This window comes from Pristiophorus japonicus, chromosome 8 (genome assembly GCF_044704955.1).
Source record: "Pristiophorus japonicus isolate sPriJap1 chromosome 8, sPriJap1.hap1, whole genome shotgun sequence".
Classification (NCBI taxonomy): domain Eukaryota; kingdom Metazoa; phylum Chordata; class Chondrichthyes; family Pristiophoridae; genus Pristiophorus; species Pristiophorus japonicus.
In genome coordinates, this window is record NC_091984.1 from 73,473,879 (window position 1) to 73,490,855 (window position 16,977).

The following is a 16,977-nucleotide window of genomic DNA, read 5'->3' on the forward strand; positions in this document are numbered from 1 at the left end:
AGGGCCAGTAGATCTCCAAAGGTCTGTTAACAAACCTCTCGAGTGCTAATCACTGTTATTGAATATCTGGTGAAAAAGAAATTACAGCCTCTTGAAGTCTGCTTAGCTCGAGGGTTTGTTCTTTTTGTTGTTTTAGTACTGATTGACTCTTTAAAAAAATATATACTATTTGCACACTTGTCCAAAACTGTATCATTATTAGTTCTGTACAATTTTATTCCGAAACATGTTATTTTATAAAGAGGTCTCAAAGACCAGCAGTACGGAACTTCACGTGTTTTCAGTTCATTCTTGGTATGAGCAAATACTCTCCCGTCCTCACTATCTGAAGAGGGCAACTCATACAAAGATGTACTTTCATGGACATCACACAGCACACTATCTCTCCTTGCCCGAATGACCAAGCTTTATTTGACAGCCCAGAGAGCAAGCAGTGGCAAGTTATTTGACTGTGGAAGAGGTCACACTGGAGCCTAAACCTGTCCTCAGCAGATGTCCACACACGTGCACCTTCCAGCAGGGGTCATTGCACAGTTACCAGGAATGGTAATACAGATTGATATTTTACCCCTCTCTAGTGCAACCTCAAAGCAAACATTATTATACATGTGACAGTAACTACAAAATGGCACTACAGCCTGGTGGGATATTGGCCCACTATCCTACATTCTGTGATTTCCCTTTCCTAGCCGCGTTGCTAGAGGGAACACCAGCTTGGAGGCCTGGTATCTCCCAGGGGGGAGAGAAAGAAAATTGGCAGAAGAGTGAAACAGGCGACTGTCTAATCAACACTCCGTATGGTATTGAGAGAGACCACAATCAAGATACAAAAGGCAGAATCGAATATCTTTTGGAAAGCACATGTGTAATTAGGTGAAGCATACTAGCAGGTGGGACAGACTCTTGAAGTAATGAATAGCCTGCATCCAATAACAGAGTGTCCATTCTTTTTTTTCCTCCATGAAATGCTTTGGGACATTTTTCCACATTAAGATCACTATATAACTGCAAGCTGCTGTTGTTTTTGTTGTTTTACAGCATGTCGCATATGAGCTTTGGCCGCTGTTTGGCACCTCAATGTGATGGGTTCAGTTCCAGCTGATAGAAGACCAAAGGGCAAAACATACATGGTGGCACTGTGTATAGATAGACACAAATGGAAAATTAATAATAACAGAAACTCAGTAGCTGCCAGTTGGAAAACCATAATCGCGAAATCTTGTGGCGTCTATTACTCATCCGTTCTGAGAAAGGGTCTGCACCTGAAATGTTAAGCATCTCTTGTCAGATGCTAGCAGAGCAGTTGTGTATTTCCAGTCATTTCTGTTTGTATTGTGTGTTGTAATAGCGCAAGCAGAGACTTGGGAGCAGTTGGTATACTCACACTCACGGCAACAGTTGAAGGTAACTTCGATGGTGTGAGACGTGAATTGGCTAGGATAGACTGGTGAATGATACTTAAAGGGTTGACGGTAGATAGGCAATGGCAGACATTTAAAGATCACATGGATGAACTTCAACAACTGTACATCCCTGTCTGGAGTAAAAATAAAATGGGGAAGGTGGCTCAATCGAGGCTAACAAGGGAAATTAAGGATAATGTTAAATCCAAGGAAGAGGCATATAAATTAGCCAGAAAAAGCAGCAAACCTAAGGACTGGGAGAAATTTAGAATTCAGCAGAGGAGGTCAAAGGGTTTAATTAGGAGGGGGAAAATAGAGTATGAGAGTAAGCTTGCAAGGAACATAAAAACTGACTGCTAAAACTTCTATAGATATGTGAAGAGAAAAAGATTAGTGAAGACAAATGGAGGTCCCTTGCAGTCAGAATCAGGTGAATTTATAATGGAGAACAAAGAAATGGCAGACAAATTGAACAAATACTTTGGTTCTGTCTTCACTAAGGTAGACACAAATAACTTTCCGGAAATACTAGGGGACAGTGGGTCTAGTGAGAATGAGGAACTGAAGGAAATCCTTATTAGTCAGGAAATTGTGTTAGGGAAATTGATGGGATTGATGGTCGATAAATCCCCACACCCTGATAGTTTGCATCCCAGAGTACTTAAGGAAGGGGCCCTAGAAATAGTGGATGCATTGGTGGTCATTTTCCAATAGTCTATCGATTCTGGATCAGTTCCTATGGATTGGAGGGTAGCTAATGTAACCACACTTTTTAAAAAAGGAGGGAGAGAGAAAACAGGGAATTATTGACTGGTTAGTCTGACATCGGTAGTGGGGAAAATGTTGGAATCAATTATTAAAGATGTAATAGCAGCACATTTGGAAAGCAGTAACAGGATCGGTCCAAGTCAGCATGGATTTATGAAAGGGAAATCATGCTTGACAAATCTAGAATTTTTTGATGATGTAACTAGTACAGTGGATAAGGGAGAACAAGTGGATGTGGTGTATTTGGACTTTCAAAAGGCTTTTGACAAGGTCCCACACAAGAGATTAGTGTGCAAAATTAAAACACATGGTTTTGGGGGTAATGTATTGACGTGGATAGAGAACTGGTTGGCAGACAGGAAGCAAAGAGTAGGAATAAACAGGTCCTTTTCAGAATGGCAGGCAGTGACTAGTGGGGCACCACAAGGTTCAGTGCTGGGACCCCAGCTATTTACAATATACATTAATGATTTAGACGAAGGAATTGAATGTAATATCTCCAAGTTTGCAGATGACACTAAGCTGGGTGACAGTGTGAGATGTGAGGAGGATGCTAAGAGGCTGCAGGGTGACTTGGACAGGTTAGGTGAGTGGGCAAATGTATGGCAGATGCAGTATAATATAGATAAATGTGAGGTTATCCACTTTGGTGGCAAAAACAGGAAGGCAGAATATTATCTGAATGGTGACAGATTAGGAAAAGGGGAGGTGCAACGAGATCTGGGTCTCGTCATTGAAAATTGGCATGCAGGTACAGCAGGCGGTGAAGAAGGCAAATGGCATATTGGCCTTCATAGTGAGAGGATTTGAGTATAGGAGCAGGGAGGTCTTACTGCAGTTGTACAGGGCCTTGGTGAGGCCACACCTTGAATATTGTTTACAGTTTTAGTCTCCTAATCTGAGGAAGGACATTCTTGCTATTGAGGGAGTGCAGCGAAGGTTCACCAGACTGATTCCCAGGATGGCAGGACTGACATATGAAGAAAGACTGGATCGACTAGGCTTATATTTACTGGAATTGAGAAGAATGAGAGGGGATCTCATAGAAACATATAAAATTTTGATGGGATTGGACAGGTTAGATGCAGGAAGAATGTTCCCAGTGTTGGGGAAGCCCAGAAGCAGGGGTCACAGTCTAAGGATAAGGGGTAAGCCAATTAGGACCGAGATGAGGAGAAACTTCTTCACCCAGAGAATTGTGAACCTGTGGAATTCTCTACCGCAGAAAGTTGTTGAGGCCAGTTCATTAGATATATTCAAAAGGGAGTTATATGTGGCCCTTACAGCTAAAGGGATCAAGGGGTTACGGAGAGAAAGCAGGAATGGGGTACTGAAGTTGCATTATCAGCCATGATCATATTGAATGGTGGTGCAGACTCGAAGGGCCGAATGGCCTACTCCTACACCTATTTTCTATGTATGTTCCCAAAAGAGCAGAGAATGGGGAGAAAAACAGGGAGTCTAGTCCTCATGTGAAAAATGCAGCTGACAGTTAGGAAATTCTCGTTGGCAAAATCCAGGTGCAATAGTTTGCCATTGAAGTGGATGATGTGTCGTCTCCTCACCTTGGCTGAATAAGCAATGAACATATTCAGGGGCTTTTGTTTATTGCTGTAGGTTTTTAAAGGGTGATTAATGGCACAGGCTGCAGGACAAAAGAGCACAAGGTCACCTTAGATGAACGGGGTGTGCTGTAGCTTAAAATAAAAAAAGGACTCGAGATGAGAATCGCGGAGCTCTGAATAGAGACATAAAGCTACGATCGTGAAAGTGGTCAGAAATCAAACTTGTTCTTGAATCAGAATGAAGTGTTTTTGTTCTGAAATGGGGCTGATTGTGTAAAAGACTAGGGCACTGCGATCCGAAATTATTATTGAGATTTAGTACGTGGCTAAGCAATATAATTTTAAGATAACACCCCTGTTCAGATGATGTCACAAAAGGAAAATGAACATTTAATGATCCTCTGGAGTTAAAAGAACAAGGAATAAAAAAGTATTTTACGCTGAGAATGTGTCAACGCTTGGAGCTTCAACTTGGTAAACTTATTCAAGGTATGACCTTTGAGTTAAATATTAGCTGAAGGTACTGAATTGATGCAGCATATTCAAACACCAGCCCACTATACTTCAGTGTTTACTAAGGTTAGGTTTGAACCCCTGATTTCCTGCTTATCGAGGGATGAAATTCTGCGGCAGCAGGCCAAGCTCATTTGCCCTGTCGCATTCTACGTTTCTGGTGGGCAGACGAGATCTTGCTGGGGTTTTCCAAGGTCTCCTCATTTGCATAGTACTTGTGCTCTCTCTCCATTTGTGGTCTGTGCGACATGCTGTGAGCCTGGGCACCAACAGAAATCTGCAGATGCCACTCGAAGCAGCAGCTGCAGTTCTTGATTGCTGGGAATTGATTCTTGTCGCTTCTTCTACTGAGTTGTATGAGGTGTGAGGTGAGCCAGGAGTCTGGCACATCCTGTGCTGGAAGAATGACGGCTCGATTTTCTGATAGGCCTTGAAATTACGATAAGGCAAGTGCAACCATTTCTGGCTCTGGGGCACAATCAGGGCCCCAGTCATCACTGCCCCATGACATTACTGTATGTCCTCAGCCGAACTATCTTCAGCTCCTTCATCACTGACCTTCCCACCTTCAAAAATGTAATTTGCTGATAATTCCACAGTGTTCAGTTCTATTTGCAATATCCTCTGATAATGAAGCAGCACATGCAAGTCTGTTGCAAGATCCAGACGTAGGATAGCAAGTGGCAGTAACATTTGTACCGCATAAATGCCAGATAAGGAACATCTTGAACAAGACAAAGCCCAGCCAGCTCCCCCTGGTCTTCAATGGCACCACCATCACCATTTTGGGGTCACCACTGACCAGAAGTGTAACTGGATCAGCCACGTCGACGCTGTAGCTACATGAGTAAGGCAGAGGCTGGATCCTTCCACTGGGAAGAGGTTGAATGTGTGCAGAGGTCGCACCATACTGGGCTGGCACGGGACAGGCTCAATAGACCAGCTGATTCTTTCATGTTCTTTTTCATATATTCTTATCTGACATATGTCATCCATGGCACCGTGAAATAAGTCAGTTGCAGAAATGATCAACAGTCATAACTTTATCTTCTGCAGGCAGGGCCATGTCAGTAATAGAAGAAGTTTGGAAGTCCCTCTCCAAGAGATGGCAACGTTCCACGACAGCCTCCTTGCTGAAATATATGCGGCGCAGACACGGCTCCTCTGACATGCCCAAAAAATGTGCCCTAACCCCAACCCCCCACCCCGGGTAGATCCTAAGCCCTCCTTTGTTCTAGGTGAATCTGCCTCTGCTCTTGGCTGAAAAGCTCTAAATCCTTTTCCCTGAGGGCTAAGGAAATTCCTATGAAATGTCCATTCTATCCAAAGTGTGCTGTTGCCTCGCTCAGGCAAGTTATCAAGTTAGAAGGGATGCAAAAGTGAATTCACAACAGAATAAGCAGACATAATTTAGCAGCTGAAGCAAACAATGTTACTGAAATATTAGTAAGCAAAGAAAATAAAAATGGGCCAAAAACAAGGTCTCGAAAATCACCGTGAAAGAGCAGGCAGCGCAGCTTTAAGCAGACCAAAGGGTACTTCCAGTAGCCGAGTACCTGGGTTTATAGGTACACTGCAACGGCTTCACACCACGGGCACAATCTATTGGAAATTGTGGTACAACAAGCATATGCCCCAAATGTATGAAATTAAAGGCTCTAATGGGGGACACGCCATGGAGCAGTATGAGCCTCGTGTAATTCACATGCAGGCAGAAAATCTGGAGAGGTGTGTTTAAAATACAAAGTGGGTGCAAAATCTCTGTCCTTGTTTTTTCACCCCTTCAGGCATGGGCGGAGAATTTCAGTCTCGTGCATCTCAGAAAGGATGCTTACAATGCTGCATTCATGAAGGCCTTAAAACTAATTGTCAATCCACTCTCATGGCTGGATTATGGTGTATGCAGTACCTAAAGTGATCTATGATTTACAAAAGAAAGAATGCCAGCATTACCTTGGTGCAAATAAATGCAACTATTTTTTAAACTAGGATTATTTTTAATTATTTAATGACATTAACTGCGATATTTGAACTACAGCTGAAATTTCATCTGCACCTTTATTATCATGCCTAATGTTTACGTAAAATGTTTTCACTTACTTTGTGATACTCTCACCAGCTCATTGACACTGAACACGCCTGATGTGACAAAGCTGTCTTGGAAGCCCAAATGTCCTGCAAAACATGGAAGTAAAGAAAAATAAGCTTCTACAGAACAAGAATTTGCAAATAGGAATTTTTATTTCACAATAAAGTATGGACATCCGACATTTAAGAAAAAACACTTGAACCTTATTAAAAATTCTCCCACTCTCAATAAACCTGGGATGAGAGGGTTGTCCTATGAGGAAAGATTGAGCCTATATTCTCTATAGTTTGGAAGAATGAGAGGTGATCTCATTGAATCATATAAGATTCTGAGGGGGATTGACAGGGTAGATGCCGAGAGGCTGTTTCCCCTGGCTGGAGAATCTAGAACTAGGGATAAAGAGTCAGCCATTTAGGTCAACAACAACTTGTATTTATATAGCACCTTCAACGTAGTGAAACATCCCAAGGTGCTTCACAGGAGTACTATGAGATAGAAAATTGAACTCTGGGTCACATAAGGAGAAATTAGGACAAGTGGCCAAAAGCCTGGTCAAAGAAGTAGGTTTTAAGGAGCATCTTGAAATAGGAAAGAGAGGTAGAGAGGTGAAGAGGTTTAGGCAGGGAATTCAAGAGGGGCATAGGCAACAGAAGGCATGGCCACCAATGGTTGAGCAATTATAATCAGGGATGCTCAAGAGGGCAGAATTATGAGTGAAGACATCTCGGGGAGATTGTGGGGCTGGAGGAGATTACAGAGATAGGGAGGGGAGAGGCCATGGAGGGACTTGATAACAAGGATGAGAATTTTGAAATTGAGGCGGTACTTAACTGGGAACCAATGTAGGTCGGCGACCACAGGAGTGACCACAGGCTCGAGGAGCGTATGGTCTACTCCTGCTCCTAATTCTTATGTTCTTATAAAGCTGTGGTTTCGGTAAGTGAGCACACTTGGTCAGAACTACTTATGCATGGATACAGCACAATATTTAATTAAAAGTATTGTATATTGCAGTTAGTCAAAGAATTATTGCGGGCTATGTTGATGCACCAGGTGTCACCTCTTTCGACTTTGCTCAATTCCCCAGCAACTCCTCCTCATCCTCACCCCTTATTGTAAGAGGGATTCTTCGAGGAATGCTCAATGTAACACAGAAGGCTGTTATGGGATTGTAAAGCTGCTTGAAATGCTATGATGTGGGCAAACAAGGTTATCATAAAAAGGGCAAAAAGTCAAAAAAAAAATACATAGGAGTCGAATTTCCACCAGACTCCCACCCAACTCTAGCTGTTTAATCCGTTAGTTAAAAGTCATGAGGCCAAAAATCTGCAGACTGCATACCAGCAGTTACAGCAGTATGCCTACTGAAACATTTTTCAGGGATCTTTTTTGGCTCCCTTATATAGGAAGCTGATGGTGCACTTCAGGCATGTTTCCAGGGAAGTGGCACCCTCGCCCCCAAAAGTGGGCAACTTCTGCTGGAATAACTGCCTCCTCCAACTGGCAAGTGCCCAGAATGTGCCCTTAGTGGTGCAGTGCCCATCATTGCTATGGGAATCAGGGATCCTCCTTCGAGCCCAGAAAGTCTGCCGGGGTCAGTGAAAGATGTTTCTTGCAGATGTATCCCAACATTTACACAAGGACGTCACCTCCATTCAATATTCATATATAATTATACTATCACTGATTCATCCCCGACTCTATGGAGCACTAATTTCCTTCCCCAACTGGCCCTGAAAAAAAATTAAGTCATGTCAATATCAATCGCCCGACTTTTGCTGTCAGCAGTGAAGTAACGCTGCTCATGTACAGAAAGCAAAATAAAGAAGGGGAAAGAAAGATGGGATTGAGAGAGAAAAATAAAAGAGAAAGTAACATTTTTGTATTACATTTTTTTAAATATTCAACAAGAATTAAATTCTGAAGGAGTGAAACTTTACACATAAATTTTCAGTGCCGAAGAGGTTGTTTGGCAATAATTAGGTCTTATCACTGCAGTAAAAATGCACTTACAGATGAATGCACCAGCCCTAACTTTTTCTGGCGTGTTTAATGGGTAACTAGTGGGTAAGTACAGCAACTTCACGCATTTACATGGATTTCAATGCTGAGTCTCTTGGACCGCAGCTTGTGGAGGGGCAGGGAATCGGACAGCAACTTCCGGATTTCCGTGTTTAACTGTGCATGTGTGGACTCTGAAAGTTGCTGTTCGATTTACTCCACAGTAACAGTGAGCACTGTTAGCCTTACTGTTATTTTTAAAGCAAAATCTGGGTCTATCTATTCCTCAATCTCACTTTTCAAACGATGTTTTCAAAGGTACTAATTGATCCTTCTTTGGGTCCTTTTTCCACATATCAGCTATTTTGTATGTGAAAACTGATCACTAACCTTGCTTGAGGGCTTGTGAATGTTGTACTTATATCCTATAGTCCTATGCTTCTTGTCCAAGATAAATAGTTGGCTTACTTACCTCATCTACATCTGTCATTATTGTAAATACCCAGATCATGTCTCCCCTCAGTTTTCTCATCTCCAGTGAAAATAAGTTGTTAATTAAGCATTCTTTCAAGAATATTCTTCTAAAGTCTGGAATCATCCTGATCGTAGCCCAGTGTCCAGATGCACCACAGTACCCAATTTGCCTCATTAATGACAGCATCATAATGGTTAGATGCTTTCAAAGTATGTTAATGAGCACTTTCAAAATTTATTTTTGATTTTGACCTCTGCCAATGACCCCTTTTATGTTATACACATGTTTAACATTATCCATCCCTGTATACATTATGCTACATCAGGGGTGTCAAATGTATAGCCAGTGGGTCAGATCTGGTCTACGAAACAGTGTCATCCAGCCCACATGCTTACCCTCAGAGGCAGAAATTTCCCAAGTGTCCCCAAAACCTGGACAGCTGAGGCAGCTGAATTTGCAGCACTATAATTTTCTCAAGTCAGTCTTTCCCTTGGCTCAGATATTTTCTCGCCTCCTGCCCTTGCTTTTTGCCACATGCTGTTACATTCCATACATCCGCTTCCCTGCTTGTACTCTCTGATCCTCCAATCAAAGCGTTACTTTTCCCCACCCACTTCAGCAACTTTTTCGTTTAGGTTTCAGTGCTCAGCTCATGGTCTGACCAGAGCTCTCCTCCTGCACTCCCAATTTCACACTCTGCAGTCACTTAGTACTGCTTTAAATTAGATATATCTGATATTATATGACATGATGTAAAAATGTATTCCACCACCTGAAGTCGGTTGGTGTATTGCTCGACAGACTGAAATTGAAGGATTCTCTCTACCCAGGGCCTGAGAAATCTGAGAAGAGAAAAACGGTGGACCATGGAAATGGAAAAGGAGAGGGAAAAAAATCAAAGGACTGTTGAGTGAAATGGACGCAGATGAGGAGGTGATGAAAGCAAGCTTCCTCTCTCAGCCTCCGAGACCAGATCCACAGGCCACATACTGAGATGGAGCAAATGGAACTCAGAGTGCCTCAGTATGGGAATTAGTCATTGTGAAGAAACTAGGCAAAATGAGGATAATGGATGAAGATAACATGGTGGGATCAGATGGCGACTCGTGGCCTAGTGACATGTTATTGTCAGAAGTCCTTTGCAGGCAGGCTAATGATTGAATGTAACCAGCACAACACCTGGATCCACCTGTTCTTGTGCCAAAATCCAAAAGACTAATGTACCTGATGTATTTTTCTGTGAAAAGTGTGATAGAATGGAGTAAATTAGGCTCAGGTCAGAAGAAGCCTCCTTGAATTAACAATTCATGAGCCTGTTTTGTGATTCACAAGGCAAGATAAGAAATAGGAGCAGGAGTAGGCCATACAGCCCTTCGAGCCTGCTCCGCCATTCAATAGATCATGGCTGATCTTCGACCTCAACTCCACTTTCCTGCCCGATCGCTATATCCCTTGATTTCCCCTAAAGTCCAAAAATCTATCTGCATGAAGTAAAAAAAAACCTGAAACAGAAAAAAGGGCAGTAGGTCAGCAAAAGAAACCCTGAAAACGGTCAGAAGTGAGTTACTTTATAGTAAAGTATTATAAAATATGCAGATTGCCATGGCAAGAAGGGTTAATCTTCTCCCCTCTTGCAGTTTTCCTTCCCACGGTGGAGGACTCAGAGATAGTGATTACAAGGTACATGCAGCAGAGAGTATTATGTGCTTGTGGTTTAAAGCTAATAATCACTAAAGCAGACAGTTGTGGTTGTATAATAGATTAGGAGTACTTCCCTGACCACAAATGGTAGATGGCTCAGTCTTAGGCCCATTCTGACTTTGTGCCCTTTCTATTAGGGCTCATCCTTCTCAAGCTTTTTTCACTCTCAAATAATCTATCACTGATTCTGGTCTAATTGATAATTGCAAGCATGGTTTTTACATGGCCATTCCACTGGTGATCTTGCATACTTCTGAAACTCTGCTCTTGAACAGTTTGAAGAATAACCTTAAATTGCCCTGGACAGCTCCAAAGTCTTTGACAGAGTCTGGCACTTTATACTTGAAAACAAGTTACCACCATGCAGTTTCCCACCAAAGCTGTATTCATAGCCATCTAGTTTTCTCTTAAACCACTTTATCTGTTTTGTAGTTGTTGGGTCATCCACTAACTCGTTTTCCATTTTCTGGGGTTCATTGTATTTTCTTCATATCGATGACCTCCTTTACTCGCCATCGAACTCTATCCACTCTTTTGCTGATGATTCCACTTTACATTCATCAATTTGCTCAGATTGCATTCTCTGTGTTCATAACCGCCAGTTCTCATGCAATGTAATGGTTGAATCAATACATTTTGATCTCTTTCAAGGCCATCAATGGGGACAAGTAAATCTTCCTTCTTTCAGTTCTTTAAAGACAGTTTCTTAATATTTCTTACAAACAGCTATCAAGCATTATCTTTAATGGCTCTAAAGTTAACCTTTCATTATTTTAAACAGTTAATGACTATAAAAATAGTGTATACAGGAATCTCACGCAAATCGGTTAACCCATGTGCTAAAAATAGTGCACATAGGAATTTCAATTTCAGTTCATTATGACATTGTACTGGTGAAACAAGTAAAACTGTTTCAGCCAAGGGATGGTTTATTTGATTTCTCTTTTGATACAAATCTGCTTTTAAATTGCTGTAGCAGTTGAAAGGACTGAGATATATATAATACCACCAATGTACTATATCCGTGGAAGCAAGAATCCTCCAAAATGCATTTCACCTTGAGCCCCTCCCCCAAACTCCAGCAACTGAAGTCCAAATTGCACTAAATTTTAGTGTTATTTCAATCTGATCACAACATAATTGAAAGAAAAAGATCTGGTTGGTATGCAAATTCAAATTGTGAGATTATAATACACACATGCTGGAAAGAATGGGAGAAGGCATTTATCAATGATACATTTTACCGCAAAAAATTAGTAAGCATTCAATAAGTTTCAGCAACTTCGCCCAAACACATATGTATTAGTTCCTTTTAAGTAAGTCGCAGCATTAAGACTCTAAGGTCAGATTAAACACCTACTGCCTGTATTTTTCTGGCTGGAAAATGCCACGGGAGGGACTGATCACAGTGTAGAAAGTGAAAAGGAATGATATTTGACAACAGGAATCAGCATAACCTTTTAACTGCTGCAGTCATGGTTGACTGTCCTTTGACCCGGAGAGATTATCTGGGATTTCAATAACAACAGTTAGAACTGAGTGTTTTTGAATAGAGAACAATAATCAGAGGCCGAGCAATAAAAGGCAGCAGAACTCCTGCTCAGATCAGAGTGCTGATTAGAAAATTGCTTCCTGGTTCTGATTTAATAGACTGTAATAATGAGAATTTTGTCAACAAAAAAGTAAAAAGTGGGCTAAACTAACTAAATGCTCAACTTAAAGTCAGAGGTGCAGTTTACCCATTAGCACTTCTAGGGCTGCAGAAGCCGTTTACATTTCATTAACTTAGGCTCTTATAGATAGATGATATTTGCCTTGCTTTTCTCACTGGGTTCCACTTACGTTCCGAGTTATGTCCATTCTTTCAGAATCTGGTAAATCCCTATTCACATTAACCTTTGAATTACTAACAAAGACTGAAATCTATTAACAAATCCACCTGCAGACAAACATCCAAAGCAAAGCACAAACCCAGGCAGCCTCAAATACATTACAATAGTTTTTCTCGGCAATATATTTCATCATGTATTCACAATTATTTTGAACACAAAGTAGAAGTCATCAAACGTTTCTGTAAATTCTGCAACTATACCTAGTAGTTTGGTTTGAAAATACAATGCGGTATTCATTCCTTCCCCTTTTCAATTTTTTTGCTTGCTACTTACCGTTCCTCTTTCGGGGCACAATTTTCCCCAATGCCGTGTTTTGGCATTTTACAACAGTTATACCCATTTTTTTCTGACCCCGACTACTCCAAAAAAATAACTTGCAAGTTTCCCCGTTCTAATTTTTGAAATTGGCGCTGTGCAGCCTGTCTTGTGGCCTCGGGGGTGGAGCTTAATGTCAGCGTCGAAAAAACAATATCCCCCTTTTGCACATGCGCGAAAAGAAAATGACGTTTTTGACGTGATTGCGCATGCCCAGTACAGCTCCAGGTCTCCATTCAGCCATTTTTAAAGAGCCAGTTGTGTGTGAGAACTTTAATCCTTAGTAGAAAAATCGGAGCTGCAATACAAGATGCAACGTGACACAAGGACCAAGAATTTCTCACAGGATGAAGTGGAGGCACTAGTTACTGTAATTGAGGCCAGATGGCATGAGCTGGACACCAGCAGAGGCAACATAAAAGTTTCACCAAAAGAAATGAAGAAACGCTGGAACCAACTTGCAGAAGATTACTGTGTAATGGTGACCAGTCCGAGGTCTGGAGGCCGGTGCAAAAAGAAGTGGCAGAACCTTGGTCAAGTAGTAAGTGTACCGGTAAGTAATATTTTCATTTATTCACTGGAATTGTAATTGTAAATGTGACAATCTGTATGTCCCACCCAGCAGAAAGACACCCTCTCTAAAAAGTTTTCATCTTTGCAGAGGAAGGTGGTGTTGTGTATGCAATAACTCAATAGACTGAATACTGTAAACTCCGAACAGGTACAAAACTGGCTCTACTTTATTAGGGCCCAAAAAGATTACATCAGAAGATGGCTGGCCTTTTATACCTGGGCCGCACGCACGTACGCACAGCTCAACGACCTCAGACAGTGGCGCCACCTGGTGTTTAGTAAACTCAAGCATACATACATGACAATATCCCCCTTTAAGATATTAGTAACAGTCTTTTTACAAATTGAGATGGTCCGGGGCTTTCCGCTCCAGAGTTGAACGTCTCAGTTCAACTCCAGCCTTGGACGAGCGTCCTGAGTCTGTTATGACAGGGGGCTGGGTAGCCGATCTGATGGGAGTGGCAATGACCATTTCAGGGATTGAAAGTCCAGATTCATTGACCATGTCAGTGATTGATAGTCCAGATTCAATGATGACAGCGGAGTCCTCTGATGACTGAGGGTAGGTTGGTTGGTCATTGATTGTGTCTTCCTCAGACTGTTCCGGTTCATCCGTGTGCCGTAGCTTTATCTGATCGACATGTTTCCTGCATGTCTGTCCATTCTTGAACTTAACGATAAACATTCTGTTACCCTCCTTGGCTGAAACGGTACCGGCGATCCATTTGGGACCTTGACCATAATTCAGTACATATACAGGATCATTGATAGAAATGTCGCGTGACACAGTAGCGCGATCATGATACCCTTGCTAACGTTGACATCTGTATTCAACACGATTATTCAAGTCAGGGTGGACAAGAGAGAGCCTGGTCTTGAGACCTTTCTTCATCAATAGTTCACCTATGGGGTCTTGTCCTGTAACTAAGCAATATGCGTGACAAGCGAGTTTGCAGTGAACCTTGAGTTACACGTTTCATACTCTGCTTGATGGTTTGGACCACCGCTCTGACCACACGCTCTGCTTGTCCATTGGATGCAGGTTTGAATGGTGCTGATCTCACATGTTTGATACCATTGAATTTCATGAACTCTTGAAACTCCATGCTGGTGAAGCAAGATCCATTGTCGCTTACAATGATGTCAGGCAGGCCATGCGTAGCAAACATGACATGAAGGCTCTCAAATGGTGGCTGTGGATGTGCTGGATGACATGATTGTACACTCTATCCACTTGGAATAAGCACCACCACAACTAAGAACATCTTTCGCAGGAAGGGACCTGCAAAGTCAATGTGGATCCTGGACCATGGTTTAGATGGCCACGACCACAGTCTCAGCGGTGATTCCGCTGGTGCTTTGCTGAGCTGCATGCAAATGTTGCACTGATGCACACATGATTCCAGATCAGAGTAAATTCCAGGCCATCATACATGAGACCTGGCAATGGCTTTCATCATGACAATACCGGGATGCGTATTTCTCTCTGCATTTCTTGGGCAGAACAACATGATTACTCCACATCTGATTATACAATCTGATTGCGACGGATGTAAGGTTTGGTCTCCTCACACATTTGCTTGGGTATGGCAGATCAATCACCACTAAGGATACAATGTTTCAGAACCGATAATATCGGGTCCTGGCTGATCCAGGTCTTAACTTGTTGGGCCGTGACAGGGGTTCCTTCACTTTCAAAAGCATCCATGACTAACAGTAGGTCTGCCGGTTGTGGCGTCTCCATCTCCGGTGTGGGCAAAGGCAGACGGTTCAATGCATCGGCACAATTCTCAGTGCCGGGTCTATGGCGAATTACATAATCATAGGCAGATAATGTCAGCGCCCACCTCTGGATGTGGGATGATGCATTGGTATTGATATCTTTGTTTTCCGAAAACCATGAAATGAGTGGCTTGTGATCTGTTTCCAGTTCAAACCGAAGAGCAAACAGGTACTGATGCATCTTTTTAACCCCATACACACAGGCTAGTGCTTCTTTCTCTACCATGCTGTCGGCTCTTTCCGCCTTTGACAAATTTTTTGAAGCATATCCAACAGGTTGTAATTTGCCCAACTCTTTAGCTTTTTGGAGCATGCAACCAACTCCATATGACGAAGCATCACAGGCCAATACTAGATGCTTACACAGATCATAATGTACCAGCAGCTTGTTAGAGCAAAGCAGATTAGTAGCTTTCTCAAAAGCTCTATCTTGAGACGCATTCCAAACCCAGTTGTCGCCTTTTCTTAGCACATGTGCAATGGCTTTAATAATGTGCTCAATTTCGGTAAGAAATTACCGAAGTAGTTGAGTAGACCACGGAACAAACGCAGCTCCGTCACATTCTGAGGCTTGGGTGCATTTTCGATGGCCTTGGTTTTCGAGTCCGTAGGCCTGATACCGTCAGCAGCAATTTTCCTCCTCAGGAATTCAACTTCCGGTGCCATGAAGACGGACTTCAAGCGTTTCAGTCTGAGTCCCACTTTGTCCAGATCATGTAGAACCTCTTCTAGGTTATTCAGATGTTCGGCGGCGTCACAATCTGTGACCATTATGTCATCTTGGAACATGACGGTTCTGGGGACAGTCTTCAGTGGACTCATCCATGTTCCTCTGAAATATGGCTACAGCTGAGCGAATTCCAAAAGGGCACCTGTTGTAGATAAACAGTCCTTTGAGTGTTGATGCACGTAAGTTTCTTCGACGTGACGACCAACTCATGTGTCATGTAGGCCGATGTCGGATCCAGTTTTGTGAACGACTTCCCCCGGGCTAGCTTTGCAAACAGGTCATCAGCCTTTGGCAATGGGTATTGATCCTGTTTTGAAATTCGGTTGATCGTAACCTTGTAGTCTCCACAAATCCTGACTGTGCCATCACTCTTCAACACGGGAACAATGGGGCTGGCCCATTCGTTAAATTTGACCGGTGATATGATCCCTTCACGCTGGCGTCTGTCCAGTTCGATTTCGACCTTCTCCCTCATCATGTACAGAAGTGCCTGAGCTTTATGATGGACGGGTCTTGCATCCGAGTCTACGTGAATCTGCACATTGAACCAGGCATCGGCAATTTCACGGGAGCTAAACAGCAAGGGGAACTTGCTCTGCACTTGAGCACATGGAGTATCCTCCTCCGACGACAATACTTCGATCTCGTTCCAGTTCCATTTCATTTTTTCTAACCAGTTACTGCCGAACAACGTTGGACCATTGCCTGGGACAATCCATAACGGTAAATCGTGAACTGCACCATCATCATACGACACCTTGACTACTGCACTGCCAATCATCGTTATGAGTTCTTTAGTGTACGTACGCAATTTGGCATTGACTGGACTCAGCTTAGGCCTCACAACCTTAGTATCTCACAGCCTGTCGAATCACCTCTGGCTCATTATTGATTGACTCGCACGCGTGTCCAATTCCATCGATACCGGCACACCATTAAGTTTTACATTAATCATTATCGGTTGGCTCTTTGTTAGGAACGAATACAGTCCATACACTTCCTCCTCTGGTATCTCGGATTGCATATCCGGATCCGCGCTAGACTGGTCATCATCCTCCACGTGGTATGTCGCAGCACGCTTGCTCAGTTGCGGACACATGCGCTGGAGATGCCCCGCTCTCGAACAGCCTTTACAAATATACTGTTTAAACTGACACTGATGATGCTGAT

At 42.6% G+C, this 16,977-nt stretch overlaps 1 protein-coding gene across 11 annotated transcripts in view; it reads right to left on the reverse strand.

Annotated features, from left to right (window-relative positions):
* Positions 1–16,977, reverse strand: part of nfia (nuclear factor I/A) — a 593,806-nt gene that overhangs the window by 238,445 nt on the left and 338,384 nt on the right. For all 11 annotated transcript variants that reach the window (XM_070886921.1, XM_070886922.1, XM_070886925.1 and 8 more), the window contains one exon: positions 6,350–6,424. In XM_070886921.1, coding sequence (XP_070743022.1) covers positions 6,350–6,424 — 75 coding nt within the window. The remainder of the gene's footprint in view (positions 1–6,349; positions 6,425–16,977) is intronic.